Below are 15,634 nucleotides of genomic sequence, written 5' to 3' on the forward strand. Positions count from 1 at the left end.
TTCCAGTATTGAAAACTGCCAATAAATTGTGTTAACAGCCAAGCTAGTATTTTGAGGTCATTCATTTACTTTCACACATATATATTTTCTAAGCCAAAAGAGTAAAAATGGTCATTTAAAGTTAATTCAAATGAGGGTCACTAAATTTTAGAAAGACTTCTAGAATTCTGCTGGTAATAATGAATATTTCAAGATGCACATATTATTAAGAGATCTCCTAGGAATGCTGTGTTTCTTATGGTAGGCTAGTTATGAATTCCTAGAATTCCTATGCACATCAGTTCGCCACCACAGGATTTAGTTCAGTATGACTGCCATCACGGTAGAAGACCTTTAGTTTGCTCATTTGTGCTACTTTATCTAGTCTATGCAGAGAGGCTGCCTCTCAGTATCAAAGGTGAGTCAAATGAGTCATAAAGACGAATAAACAGAACGATTTAGGTTCTGCATTCCCCTGATATTTAGTCATGTCTAGACACAGCCCTAGTGCCCCAGAAAAAACTAAAATGAGGACAAGGACATTTAAGTTTAATGTAGCCTTATTCCCATAGAAACCAGAAAAGCCAACAGTAGAGTAAAAAGATGAGAGTACAGATCTATCTGAAAAATTAGATTTAGTAGCATGATTGGCAGATTTGCAAGGTTAGTGGGTAGTGAAGCAGTTTGGGTTTGTTTGCTTTTGGTTTTTGCTGTTTTAAAGGATGGCTTTCTCAGTTATATCTTTCCTCTGAAAAATAATAATTCCACAAATTATTTATTATTTTGTTCCCTAAAGCCAGTACGGTGTGTGTAAGCTAAAGTTGATACATGTTTTATTGGCAAGCATTTTTATTAAGAGCTCAGAACTTAATGAGGAAAAGAAACAAGTATGTGTATATGTTATAGTATTGAGTATGTATCTTTTTTAAACTTTTAAGTTTTTGATTTATTCTTACAGTAATAATTTTAATACAGACTGTTACCTTAGTGTATAAAATATGTATGTTTGCATATGTGATATGAAATAGGGTTAAATGCACATAATTTCCATACATGTAGAAAATTTGTTCCAGTGGTGATCTTGATTTCCTTGGTCATAATAATTTTATGTTCTCTTGTTGAAGTTTTATAACACATTTCTCAGCCTATCAACTGTTAAACCTTTAGTACACCAGGCACTACCCTTGCAGATAGAACCATCTTTTTTAGAGCTGCTGGCGTTTCAAGATACTGGCTCTTGAATGCAGTTAGAGGAAGTTTCAGTAGCTCTGACTAGAGTTAATCCAGTTGTTTCCCTTTTGGGTCCAAATGCCATGCTCATTCAGAGTGCCTCAGCTCTACAGCATGCCAGGTAGCTCCATTTGGTTTAGGTATAATATATTAAAAGATAATGATCTGTGATCTAGATGTAAAGCATTTTGACTACACAGCATCCTTTAAACTACTTCAATTTCACAGGGACAGTAGGTGAACCTGTTGAAATGTAAATTCCGCACTCCATGAGTGTGTGTGTGTGTGTGCGTGTGTGTGTGTGTGTATGTGTGTGTGAGTGTGGGTGTATATATATGTACCTACTTTTCCATGGCTTCCTTTTGCAATGATGATGTAGATTTACATTCTGGGAATTACAAATATTTTAGGATATCCAACCATAATTGAGGTCTGCCTTTCAAAAATGTAGCTAATAGTCCTATAAGAATCTCATTTTGGACTATAGTTACATAATAAGTAGAAAATATCTTTGGGAGTGCAGTGGGCACTTAACTATAGCAACAACCTTAGAGCTGCTACAGCTTTCTAGGCTTGGTTATTAAGGGTCTGTAGACTTATTTCTTAATTAAATTTGCAATTTGGATTACAGATTTTGGTTAATATCACAAAAAACGTTACAAGCTTGGGAATAGTTTATTGCTGCTTAATGTAAGTTATTTGTTAACTGCTTCATAACAGCTTTCCAAAAGAAAATATAGTTTGTTGAGCCACCGTTTTATGGCTGAAGCTTAATCCTAAAACGTAGAGCCTTTTAGAACAAAAGCATGGCCCTCATGGTTATCTGTGGACCTTTCATTTTTTTTCTTTTTCTTATTAATTATTTTCTTTTATTCTCATTTGACAGAAAAAAGCACTTAGGGTAATGACTTGTTTACATATTTTTTCTGTAATTGTTCTCCAAATGGTTATTCAAAAATCACTTGTTATCTTGCATCCTAATAATGTTTTCTTTGAGTTATAACTCTTGCATTCATCATACGAGTGCTTAATCTACTTTCAGTCATGTGAGCAATTTGTACTTTTAATAACACTATGAAAACAATGATGTATATTTATATATTTGACTAAGCTTTGTGTTCTTTCTCTTTTAGTGAATTTGTTGGATTCACGGACTGTCATGGGGGACCTGGGATGGATTGCTTTTCCAAAAAATGGGGTAAGCCTTATGAAATTTTCCCTACAACTGAAACTTCATGAATAAACATCATCTTAAATGTCACATAATTGAAAACTCTCTGGACATATTTGTTGTTAAGATATGAGGGCTGTGTGTGTGAAGGGCCAGAGGAGACCTCAGATTAGCTCTGGCTAGGAAAAGCAGGCAAATAGGGAAGAGATTTTAATGACTGAATAACAAATGTATTATTTTCCTCGCTGGATATTTCCCTGTGAAGAAATGGGAAGTTTCCTTCAGCATTCAAGTTGAAGCAGCCAACACACTTTTAGAATTGGTCTATCTTTAAAAAAAGAGCTTAAAAGAAAAAAAAGATTTGCTGCTGATTTGCCCTTATCGTGTTTATACTAATAGGAAATAAAAGTTAACATGTCAATGACCAGTGTTGAATCGACACTGGGACCAATTTATTATATGTTTCATTCACTACATTAGGGAATGAAAATATTTTAAGAAGTTCCTTTAAATTCCATTAAGATTAAAATTTCTCACCTTATCAGTTCAGTCATCATGCAAAGGTGTTCTTTTAATTCTTGAATTTTTCTCTGTTGAAAACTTTCAACAAATATGCATCATTGGAAGATTTTTATAATCAACCATTGTTTTTGTTAGTAAATTATTTTACTGATATACATTAAAAATAAGACCTTTGGGGTGAAAATTAGGTAAGCCATTTTAAACAATATGCATATTAAAGTCTTTATAATACTACCAATCTTAATGCATAGATTATATACAAAGTATTCTATTATTTTTGCTTAATTAAAAATACATCCATATTATTAGATGAAAATGAAAGCATAAGTAAAATATTGTGACGTAAAATCACTGTATTACACAGAAAACATTAACTATAATGCATGACTATTATATTAAAAAACAATCTAGACTTTGAGATATTTTTGTTATTTAGTAACTTTAATTTTTATCTTTTTTAATTTTCAAGTTAAAACTACCCAACATCGTTATTGAACCACCTTATGGCAAAGGCAAATGATATTTTCAATCCTCCATCTTAAGAAAATATTGTCAGACAATCTGAATATTTAAAACTTGATAATATAGTGTATATGTGCAATTAATTTAGAAAACTATGCAGACTAATAGTATTTCATATGACTTTGAAGGTTAATTTCAATTTAATTAAGTAATCGAATATTCTAACAAGTGGTTAAAACAACCCAAATAGCCAAAATGTAATATTTTTTCCAGTTGATGAGTAAACCAAATGTACTAATCAGCCCTTTACTTATGATATTATTATTTTTATAGAAATAAAATGAGTAGTAGTATTTGTTCTAATTCATAATAATTTATATGCTAACATTCTTATCTCAGTGTGCTTCCTCTTTTTTCATTACGCTGGTATTTCTTTTTGGTTGTTAACTATTATGGTTCCATTTAGAGATATAAATAAAATATTAAAAGTAGATTCTTAAGCTATTGGAACATAAAGAAAGGCCAAATGAGAAAAAGTTGTCCTACTCAGGTATAGCTTACGCTAACATAATAGTAAATATTCTCAGTCTGTCTCTCTTCTATCTTTCTTATGAGCTTCCTTGCTCTATTCTTTCTCCTTCCCTTCACTTGCTACCTAAGTTTCTTTTTTTATTTCATCTTTCACTGCCCCTACACAGGTAACACTGACTACCATCCACCTATGAGAACCTGTAAAAATGTTTTGTACTCTGCATTTTTTCACATATCAAAAATGATTTATTACATAAATATTTTAAATTGCCCTTTCTGAGAAGATGGCTGACATGTTGGGTTGAAATTAATTTTTTAAAAGCCTGAGAAGATATGTCATTCTCTGCAAATCTCTGCATTTAGTTTTATGTTTCTCCTGTTTCTATTCAGAAGTTATTTAGAAAAGGTTTTACTGAGTGTAACTGTGAGGGTAAATCTGATGTTGCACTTGTTCTTGCAACTAGACATTTTAGGGGAAGTTACTCAATTTTGTATGTGATTTCTGTATGAAGCACAATTAAGTCCTTTATAGAAACATAATCTTTTGTATTAGGGATGGACTATTTCCAGTCATTTTAACAATTTCCTGATTTGTTTTTCTTTCTGTTATAATTGTTAGTGTAGTCTTAATTTTGTTCAGCTTTTTAAATGAGTATTTTTCAAAATTCTTATAATTTTTTGAGTCATGTTCCTTTTGACATAGCTAATGGCTGATGTTAATATTGAAGAAAAAGAAGGTAAATTAGAGAAATTTAGTAAATGTGCACTTACCCAAGTATGAGGAATATGTGCAGAGTCCAGGTATTCTATTTTGTGTTATGTCCCCTAAACGCAAAATGAAGAAACTTTTAAAATTATATTTTAAAGAAAATAAGCATACAAAGTACAAGTAGTTCCAATAAGAAATATATATATATTTTTACAGGTTATTATTAGGCTGTGTCATTTATGATTGGATTAGCAATCTAACTCATAGGTGAAATAGAGATCTGCAGAGCGATGCCAGCAAAAATTTTGGAGGAAGGGCATCTGAAAATTTTCTTCTCCATAGAAGCCATGAAAAAACTGGAAAATATTGTAAGACTCAACTTTTCAGAACTTTAGAAAAAATCAAAATCTTAGAGCAATCCAGGGAGCATTTATTCAAGAAAAAAATGACCAGATCTTGTGAGAACAGCAAGTTGGTGGCATTTTAAGGTGCTCTATGTCCTTTCTTGCCTCTCCAGCTCTTTAAAGTAGCCTTGAAAAAAATAGCAATCTGTTATCAGGGTGAAAACCAGCAGGCACTAGAGTGTGCAGAGTTGGGTAGGAGATACTTCCAAGACTTGACCTCAGAGAATTATTATTATATATAACCTGATAACTCTGTGATAGAATGCTCTTGTAAGGCTGTCTTGACTTGATCTGACTCTGAGCTCTCCCATAAATAAAGAATATTCTGTTTTCAGAACATTTTCCTGAACTTCAGGCCTTAAGAATGAATATTTTATTTTATTTCTTAGACTGGCTAAAAAATACTACCTTAAGTCTAGGCCTAAGAATTGGGCACGTAGTTAGGAGAAAGAAACACTTGTTCATCCCTTGTCGTCATGCACATACATGTTCCATACACTTCTTAGAAGCAGTCATGGCACCTGGAATACTTTTTCTATGCTTGTAAGCCTTTAGATTTCTTAAAGCTATCTCATAGTTACCACTGTCCAGTGTTTCTAAAACTTGGCTCAGTTCCTGGCTTATAATTGAACTTCAATACATATTTATTAGAAGGATAACTTCTTTTTTTTAAAATTTATGAAATAGGGCATACATTACTGAGGTATCGTTTTGCATAAAGATTAAGTAAGTGGGACTGAGAGTAGAGCTGGGCACAGGGTTGGCACTCAGTAAACATCCTTTCCTTGACCCTCTATTGCATTTCTATTCTCCTCATGCTAAGAGATTCACCAGTTCATCACGGGTTTTTTGTTTATTTCTTTGTTTTTGAACATAATTATATCTGTATGAATTTATTGTCAGCACTTAAAGATGAGGAGATTTCATATAAAATCTGAATTTCCAGCTTCTCTGTTTAGTTGGAAGTTCCAGAAAGCCAGAGCTAGCTGCTTTCTATGATCTCAACAGCCCAGCGCTGAGTGAAGGCCACTATTGGAAGAAAGTAAGCAAATCACCCCGTTTGACTCAGTTTCTGCCTGATACTCTTCACTCATTGAAGCTGAAGCTGCCAGTCTGCAACGTTGGCATTATCGTGGGGTCATTTTGTTCAATGTTACACAAGCATTGGGGTTTTCTTTTGTTCCAGGAGGGACTTTATTTAAAAAAAAAAAAAAAGCAACAAGAAACTTCTTTGTTATATGCTGAGATGCTTTCTTCCTAGATTTTTGCTTGAGTACTTCACCTTAATTGGGAGGTAGCATTTGAATTTGGGCTTCAGCATGTGCTTTTTAGACACAGTGTATGAGACAGACTGTGTATGTCTGCCTCATGGTAACTTTTAACTCTTTTTTTTTTTCTGTACACATCTAGAAGTACCATGTTACAGTGAGGTCTGCTTTTAAGCAAATTTGCTGCATTCATTCATTCAACACATACGTATTGGGCAATAGTCTGTGCCAGTCACTCTTCTCAGCATCAGAGTTATAATAGTGCAGAAAATAAGCAGAAGTCTCTGACACCCTGGAGCCTGAGGCATTATTATTTTGAGAATTGGTCATCAGAGTGTTGGAGTGATGTGATAAATGAAATGCTTTCTATTCCTATCTTTTCTTTCTCTGCATGTACAGAAGTAGCAGAAAGGTGACAGTGTTTGCTAAAAGTCATTCCAGTAGTTTATGACACAATGGGGAGGAACACATGTATTAAATTTGGCACACGTGGTGCCATCTTTGTCTTGCCATGAAAAAAAATATACTCTTTCAGGTATATAAGTTCATTTAATACTAACAATGACAGGGTGAAAAAAAGATACTTAGTATTTTTTTTTTTTTGTAGATGAAGAAAATGAGGTTCAGCAAGGGTAAGTGACTTGCTCAAGGCTATGCAGTTGATAAGAGACTGGATCTATTTCAACCCCAGGCCTTCCAGGATACTGATTATTTTAAACCAGAGGTGAACTCCTCCAAACAGTTCCAGAGACATGACTAGGTTCTTGATGGTTCCCATGCTTCTAGTTTATACAGAAGAGGAGTTGGTACTGAAGAGAAAATTCACCTCAAAGAAAGTTTGAAATGAGCAAGAATGAGTCACATACACTTAACAGCTAGACTGTAATACATATTTGAAAAAAATATATAGCACAAGAAGTGCTCACATATATAAGTTGCATTTGTTATATTGTGTGTCTATATTATATATAATTAGATAATTAAATAGATAAAGAAACAATAGATAATGTAAAGAGTGAATTAACTTGACTCTCAGCCATATCTGTAATTCACTCTGTTATTTTGGGTACCACTATGACTCTCAGCTTTCCTATTTGCTAAGTGGTGATGGGTAGCTATTATATCATCCATCTTGTAGTATTGCTTTATAATAAAATAAGATAATGCATTTGAATGCATCATGTCATCCGTCAACCACTAAAGAAATAGAAACGATGATAGTTGATTAAAAAGATGTTTCTATATTGCTATTTTCAAACATAGCCAGAAAACAACAGTTTGGTAGTTTAAAGTAACAACCACTCAGCTGTCTCTTTGGCATTTGAATAGTCAAAGAAATAAGTAAACTTTTAAGAATTTTTATACCTCAACTCCCAAATGAAGGACTTAATACTCTAATTTCACTTTGAATAAAATTAAGAAGAGGTTTTCTAAACTTTCTTTCCCTCCAGAACTGGTCTTTAATTGTGGACAGAAACAAAAACAAGCAAAACAAAGACTAACTTCTGGCTTAAATGATGTAAAATATGCATAGTTACCCTCAGTTCTAAATTTCACTGCTTATTTGAGTAAATATTTTTCCCCCAGAGCACCTTTTGTTAATATTTTATATTGAGAGTCTCAAAATTTTTCAGCCTCAATCCATTAGGGCATAATTCTAACAGTAATAATAGTTCTTAAGAATGGGACAAAGGAATAATAAAAGAGGCCTAGAGAATTAATTGAGTTCATGATTGACTCTATTGCCATCCCTCTATTTTTTATGTTTTCATAAAATTTTGTCTTAAAATAATTTTTTAACCATTTGTTTTATTTTTAAATTAATATACTTTAATTTTTAGAGAAGTTTTAGATTTATAGAAAAATGAGCGGGAGGCATGGAAAGTTCCTATACACAACCTCGTATTCTCCTCACCCTGTTTCCACTGTTACTAGCACATTGCTTGCAGAGTCTGGTACATTAGCTGCAATCCATCAGCCAATATGGATACCGTATTAGCTAAAGGCTGTGGTGTATATTAGAGTTCACTCTTTCTATTTTACGTTCTATAGGCTTTTTTTTTTTTTTTTTTTTTTGTTGTTGTTGTTGCAGAGGGCAGGTAATTAGGTTTATTTATTTATTTGATTTTTCAGTGGTGGTACAAGGGATTGAACCCAGTACCTAAGGCATGCTAGGCATGTGCTCTACCACTTGAGCTATACCCTCCCCCCGATTCTGTGGGTTTTAACAAGTACGTAGTGATGTATGTCTGCCATTACAGAATCATACAGAACATTCATTGCCCTATCTGTATACACCCTGAAGATGTACTTTGCTTCCTTCTAATTACACTAGAGTTACTTCAGTCACCTTCTGGAACATTTAATATTGATTAATCTATATAGTCTAAGCATGCATGTAAAAGCATTGTTTCCTGGAAATTTTTTAGCAAGTGTTTTCAAAACTTATGAGAATGAAATGAATGGTTATGTTTGTTTAGAGCAGATCACGCTCTTGCATCTTAGAAATTCCACTGTTGCTCTTTCCGTATGTTGTTGTTACGAAAGATCACAAGATACACCTGCCTCCTTTGCTTTGCTGGAAACTGCCTTTTCCCCACTGAGTTCTGTGTACTTCCTGTAACACACAACGGGCAAGCCTATCACGTTCCCCTGGGTGTCACTTCTGAATTGCATCGCAAGCTCTTATTTTTGTTCTCTTTTCTTCTTCCATTCAAAGAGGATAAACATTATTTTTGAAATATTTTCTTATGCTGATCTTAGGGTCTGTTAGGATCATCCAGAATAATTTATTCGTTTGAGAGAGATTTCAGAATGTTGACTTAAATGGTATTTGTACTAAAATGGAGACCAAGTAACCTGCTCTCTGCCTGGGGGAGAAAGAATGAGCGTAGTCCTACACAGACATCACTTTAAAACAGGAGTTTATGGCTTTTCTTGTTATGGTGTCACTTTGTTCTATTTTCTGATTTCTTTGAGACAGAAACCTACATATTTACTTTTGAAGTTGAAAATAACACAGGTTTAGATTATTCAAGATGGACTGTGAACACATCGTTAGTGTTTCATGTGAATACTCTTGAATCAAGAGAAACTGAAACTGAATTTTCTTTTCTTTTACACAGACTTCAGCAAAACCTTGTATGTGAGGGTTTTGCATGTGATTCCCTCTCCCCAAACTTAAGGGCAAAAAATGAGGAGAACTAATTGAACACTGTTAATCTCTTATATTTTGGTTATGATCAGGGTGAGTTTTGCCAGAACCTTATTGTGGCTTTGCTTTCTACCAAAGGGGAGGAGAGATAATGATGAGCATCGAGGCCTGCACTGAGCGTGGAGAGGCAAATAAAGGATAAAGTGATGCTGAAGTGGGTAAAAACGAGCACATTGTTGGATATAGAAAAGCTCTTTATTTGGACAGTGATAGAAAAGAATTCCAAAGGGAATAGATATTATACTATATAATACAAATGCCAGTATAGTGAAGAACAATCCTGTTCCAAAGTAGCTTTGTATTCATTATTTTTTAGAAAAACAGAAAGCACACCCAACCCTAAGGTAATTAAGATAAATAATTTAAGAAATTCAAGATAGTCATTAAGCATACACTGAAGTTTAGATGAAGCACAGTTTTGCATTTAGAGTTCCCACATGGAAACTTAACAATTATGAAGAAAGTTCTTTAAAATGTATAGCTCCTCTTTGGCATACAAGGCAAATGTTGTATTTTGTCTTTGACATATGCAGTTATATTGAATGAATTAGCAATAGTCATAGTGTATTCCTGCAAAGTAGGGTTGAGACATGCATGTATTATTTGTTTACTAAGTATCTCTCTGTATATTTAAAGTCACTGTAAAACAGTGCCAACAGGCTCTTAAAACACTCCCACATTATAGGAAAACACAAATATAAACTGGAAAATGGCCTTTATCCATGATATCCTCTTGTTAGTCTTTTCTTCTTAACCTAACTGTGATAAGCTAGCTAAAGGCGTCATCTTTCAGACTGCACTTTAAGCCCTACTTCCTCAGGAAAGTATGCTTCAAAGACTGACTGTTCCCCCATTAGCAGATCATGCTGTGAAATCCTTTTTCCCTCCACCCCAACCCCTATCTATTTTTTCTCTCCATCGCAGTGTGTACAGCTATGTTATCCAGACTCATCACCTTGTCTAGCTTTCTACCCAGATGCTTAATTCTTCTGACCGATTCCTTTTGGATGACATTTTCCGTTGGTCTGTATAACAAGCAGGGAGCTTAAATGTGAACAGACTTTCAGGTCATTTCTAAAGAGTCATATACAAGCTACCATTACCTTGCCTGTGATGTGAGACACCTGTGCACACACGTGCATCAAACAGTCATTTCCCAGTATAATTCCCACCTGTTTCGTATTGGGTCCTCATATTTTCCTTTTCACCATTATGTAAATGGAGATTTCTGGGTCTCTGTCTAGAGGTTTCTCTGTGAAAGACTTAGTCCATGTAAAATCTGGGCCTAAAATCCTTTTCCTTCTGAAAAACATTCTACTCTCACTGATACTTGCACCGGTTTCCGTATGTGACTATAGTGATTTTTTTTTTACTCCCATCTTCCCATTCATTAATGAAGATGTTAAATAAAACAGGGCTTTGCAGGGGTCCCCAGGGCCCAAACAACAGGTATTTTCTGAGTGGTTTGATTGCTGTTTATCATGATCTTTTTTTTTTTTTTTTCCCAAACCATTCTTCAGCTGTTTTCAATTCATGTGACAGTGCTCCCATGCAAGTCAATTTGAATTAATTTTGCAGGCAAAATGCTTTATGGTCCTGAGTACATAATCTCCCTCTCCCACAGAGAAAAAATATACTGTAATCATCCAGCATTCCTGTTGATTATTTCCATTAAAGGCAGCAGGGAGAGAGAGAATGCTCAAGACTCCTCTCACGTTTGAAATTTTTTAAGGCTTTTCCTATTCATTGCCTTATTCTCTCTCTCTCTCTCTCTCTCTCTCTCTCTCTCTCTCTCTCTCTCTCTCTCTCTCTCTCTCTTTTTTTTATGCCATTCAGTGCTTGCACTAATGCAGAAAATGATGGTCCAAACTGCTCAGCCTGGAATTTCTGTCCTCTGGAGCCTCGCGCTTTTATCTTTGTGATCTTACATTCCACCACACTTCCCCTCAAATGAACTGATTTCTCTCTTTTTAACTCCCGAAAGGATTCATAAATATTTCTACCTCTAGTGTTTTGCATAGATTACTTGAAATATTCTACCCTCCACCCTCCATGTTATTCATCGTAAGCTAATTATCTTTTCCAAGGCCCAGCTTAAGTTATATGGCATGAAACTTCTTATTACCACCCAGAAGGATAACCACTTCCTAGGCTGAAATCAATATAGCACTTCCTGTGGATTGAACACACTAAAAATTAGATATTCCATAGTGTTACCAGTGTTTGACTACTGTAAGCTTCTCTAGTGTAAAGGTCTTTCTGTCTTTACCTTTAGCATGTTGCCCTGTGCCTCAAATATAAATTCACAGTAACCACATCTGCTACTGTTTGATAAATAACTAGGCATCTGAGTCTGTAGGAAGTGGTGGTTGTTTGGACCCAAAAGGCTGTACATTTTTGGCTAAAAAATAGATAGTAGAAAAAGACATCAAAGTTTGGATGTAAGGGTTCTTACTTACTTGGTGTCATGCAAACTTGAACCAAGAATACTTTAATTATACAAGTTATTTCACCAAAAGACTATTATGTGCCAAATAGTGAGATTACATTGCTAGGCAGGACTCGATTCCTTGCCTCGACTATTCAAGTAGATTCTAAGTTTGAACAATGTCCCCTAGAGTTGTGAAATATACAACCTGCACAAACATATGCACAACTCTGGGGCCCCCTCTCTGAATCTGGCTCTTCTTACTAACTAATGTGAAGCAAGTTATTCACTCTGTATCTCTATTTCCTCATTTGTACGTAAGTTTTGTATAATACCACCTACTGCACAACATTCTTATAAAGATTCGAATGAGATAATGATGCAATGTTTAGTGCAATGCCTGGTTAACTCAAAAAACCCAAGATCAATTTAATTCTTAAAATATTGAAACCAAAAGGATTGGGCAAGCTTTCATGAGCTAGGCATTGGTCACCCTGCTCTTGACTAGTCATTTCTTCATTCTTCTCTCTGCAAATGTGATTCCTTTCCTTCACTTTCATACAACTCCAAATCTGATTGCCTGTATTTAAAAGACCACATAGAGTCTAATGAATTCCACTTGGCTCTGTTGTCTGTCACTGATTCCATATCTCTAGCTGGGCTGAGGAAGGACAGTACAACCGTGAAGTGTAAGTGTAGCTGTAGCTGTTGGTGGCCATTTCTGCTATGAGAGCAGCCTTTTAAAAAGTGTCCTGGCGTCATTTCAATCAGTGTCTCTAGAGATTCTGATGAGGAAGCATTTCCCTAAACATAAAGTTGTCTTCCTTCTCATATAAAATTGGCTTAGTTATATAAAAATAATTACTAACGTAACTAACGTGAAATGTTTTATTCCAAAAATGTGCAGTGAAATGAGTTGTTTCAGTGCATAATTTCTATCCTGTCTCTGAAGCCTGATTTCTACCAATGCATATCAAGTTTACTCAGCATTCAATCATTTTATTTGAGTGATCTATTTGATTTATTTAAATTCTATTTAAATTTATATAAATTCTATATTACATGTCCAGCTATTCTTATATTTTAGACTTCTTTATAGTCAGTGATCTACATCCTCTGGTTATTATCCTTCTGTTCTGTAACACAGGTATCTGTTTACCTCTGTGCTACTTTGTCTGCATGTTCCTGTGTACATTTAGTTATCATGAGTAAGCAGAAAACTAATAGCATTCTGTTAGCTCATTGTTTCCTTAGAGGCCAAGAAAATCACCCTTGTGATTGCTGACCTGGTTCTGAAAGTCCCTACGCTGCACTGTAAGCCAATTCTCTTGCTTAGAAGCAAATTATAGATACAAAGATATAGAAACAAAAGAGAAAGGCAGTCTTTGCTATTGATTAATAGTCTTTACAGTCTTTAATATCGATTAATGTTTTCATTATTTGAGATTTCCTTACATGATTTCAATGCTTCCGGAATGTTATTGTGAGTATTTAATGGCATAGGTTATGAATCTAAATTTATTCAGAAAATACATTCCAATTCAGCTTTATTTCTTAACATTTGATCTAGAACGTAGATAATGTAAATAGTGTGCATATGCTTCATGAACGTCTGGCTTAATTCTTCATGTATTCCACTCCACACTGTATACGTCCGGACAGGACAGCTGCCAGAGCTGTTGGAGAAATTTCATTTTAAACAGAATTTTGTATAGTTGGGCATGCATGAACTTTTAGTCGATTATAACATGCAAATATGTAATAAGCCGAAGAATCACAGGCTGTGCTGTGATTACAAATTATTTAAATAATGAAGGATTATTCAGTTGGTGTCACAAATTCTTCTAGTCTGCACGATTAAAGGCATAACGATGAGTATAATCCTGAGAGATAAAGTAATTTCATTAAACAAGCTTCTCTGCTTCACTGTTTGCTTTTTTTTTTTGATGCCAGATTGAATAATGGTATTTTTAAAGGTAATGAACAGTGATCATATATTGTGTTTATATCATCTTATAATTTCAGAATTCTCTTACATTTGTAAAATATATAGATTAAGCTTATTATGATAAAAATAGCATATCATTTCAATGCTAAAATCAGGAAAATTTAAATGGTTCCAAAAAGTGATATTAGAATGTCATTAATCTGGTAGGTGAAAGGTAGCTGTCATGTCATCAGATGTTGATAGTGATTTCTAGCTTGCCAATCATCAGTAATTTTCATGGTAGCATTATTCATTAGTATCCTGAAGCTCATTCCTGGCATGTACATATATATTGTGTTCTTCTTTGAAAGTGGAAATGAGACCGAAGATCCAATGTCATATATATAGTCGGTAAAATATTGTAAGATTCTCTTATGCACCCTCTTTGCATCTTCAGATGGAAAATTTAGGACATAAACAGTGAGAAATAATACACAAACCACAGGATTTTATAGTTGGGGTTCTTCATATTATTAGACAAACATGGTCTATATTTCCAATGTACTTTAAAGAGGTTTTTTTTAATGAATTCATATATTATAAAACTATTAAAACCATCACCACAAAAACAGCAGCAGTAACAATAAAAACCAAACAATAATGATAACAACATGAGTTCATGCTGAGTTAAATTTGCTGGTTCCAAACCTTAATTACCTCAGTTTACTCATCCATTGAAAAAGAATTGCTGGTAATTATTAAGATTCTTGTAATACCGACCATTTTCTGCTTTTATAGTTCTGACTTTGATCTGAAATCTGACAGAATAAGTGACTGTAATATGTTCAGGAGTGTTAACACTGGTTGTTGGAACTTGTATAAATCTATGAAGAAATCAGTTCTATGGTTCTGGGTAGGGTGGTCAAATCTGAGAACTGAGGTATGAATTGAGCATGGCTGGCTATGGACCGAATGTTTGTGTCCTCGAATTCATGTGTCAAAAACCTGGTGCAGTGGTACTAGGAAGTGCTTTCAGGAGGTAATTATGTCAAGGAGTAGACCCCTCAGAATGGGGTTAGTACCCTTCTAAGAAGCAGGGGAGGTCCACGTCCTCTCTTTCTCTCTTGCCATGTGAGGATACAACAAAGTATCTTCCTACAAGCCAGGATTTAGGATCTCGCCAGACAGTAGATCTGCTGGTGCCTTGAACTTGTCCTGCCCCACCTCCAGAACTGTGAGAAATAAATATTTGTTGTTTCAGCCACCTTGTCTATAGCAGATTGAATGAAGACAAGTGCCAATTTCTATTTTTTGTAAAAGAGTAATAAAGTATAATGTGATCAGCAGAGAAAAGGGAACAAGAATATGAAAGATGTCTCTCTACTGATCAAACAGCACGTTCCATAAAATGAATATGTATTTAGTAAACAAGACAGTCTTTTAGCAAATAACTTAAGGAGGGCTAAGACTTCTGAATTGATGCCCAGTATTTCCCAAAGTGATGTTTTACTTTAGTAGATCAGTAGATTTAGTAGATAGTCTGAAACAGAAAAGAAATGTGTTGAGTCAAAGGGTTCTATTCTGAAGTAGTTTTGAAAATATTAAATGAAATGGAATTCAATGTATTTCTCTACCTGTTGCATTATACTCAGCCTGTATAGATTAATGACCATGGAGGTCTCTCAATTTTTTGATCAAGAAACATTTTACCCACTGTATGTATAAACACCTTCATGAAGAATATTGAGTAGAACACAGTTTAGGAAACACTTTATTCAAAGAACTTATT

At 34.4% G+C, this 15,634-nt stretch overlaps 1 protein-coding gene across 9 annotated transcripts in view; it reads left to right on the top strand.

Annotated features, from left to right (window-relative positions):
* Nucleotides 1-15,634, top strand: part of EPHA5 (EPH receptor A5) — a 313,192-nt gene that overhangs the window by 24,038 nt on the left and 273,520 nt on the right. For all 9 annotated transcript variants that reach the window (XM_032459293.1, XM_032459303.1, XM_032459295.1 and 6 more), the window contains exon 2: nt 2,343-2,407. In XM_032459293.1, the coding sequence (XP_032315184.1) occupies nt 2,343-2,407 (65 nt within the window). The remainder of the gene's footprint in view (nt 1-2,342; nt 2,408-15,634) is intronic.

This window comes from Camelus ferus, chromosome 2 (genome assembly GCF_009834535.1).
Source record: "Camelus ferus isolate YT-003-E chromosome 2, BCGSAC_Cfer_1.0, whole genome shotgun sequence".
In the NCBI taxonomy this organism is placed as follows: domain Eukaryota; kingdom Metazoa; phylum Chordata; class Mammalia; order Artiodactyla; family Camelidae; genus Camelus; species Camelus ferus.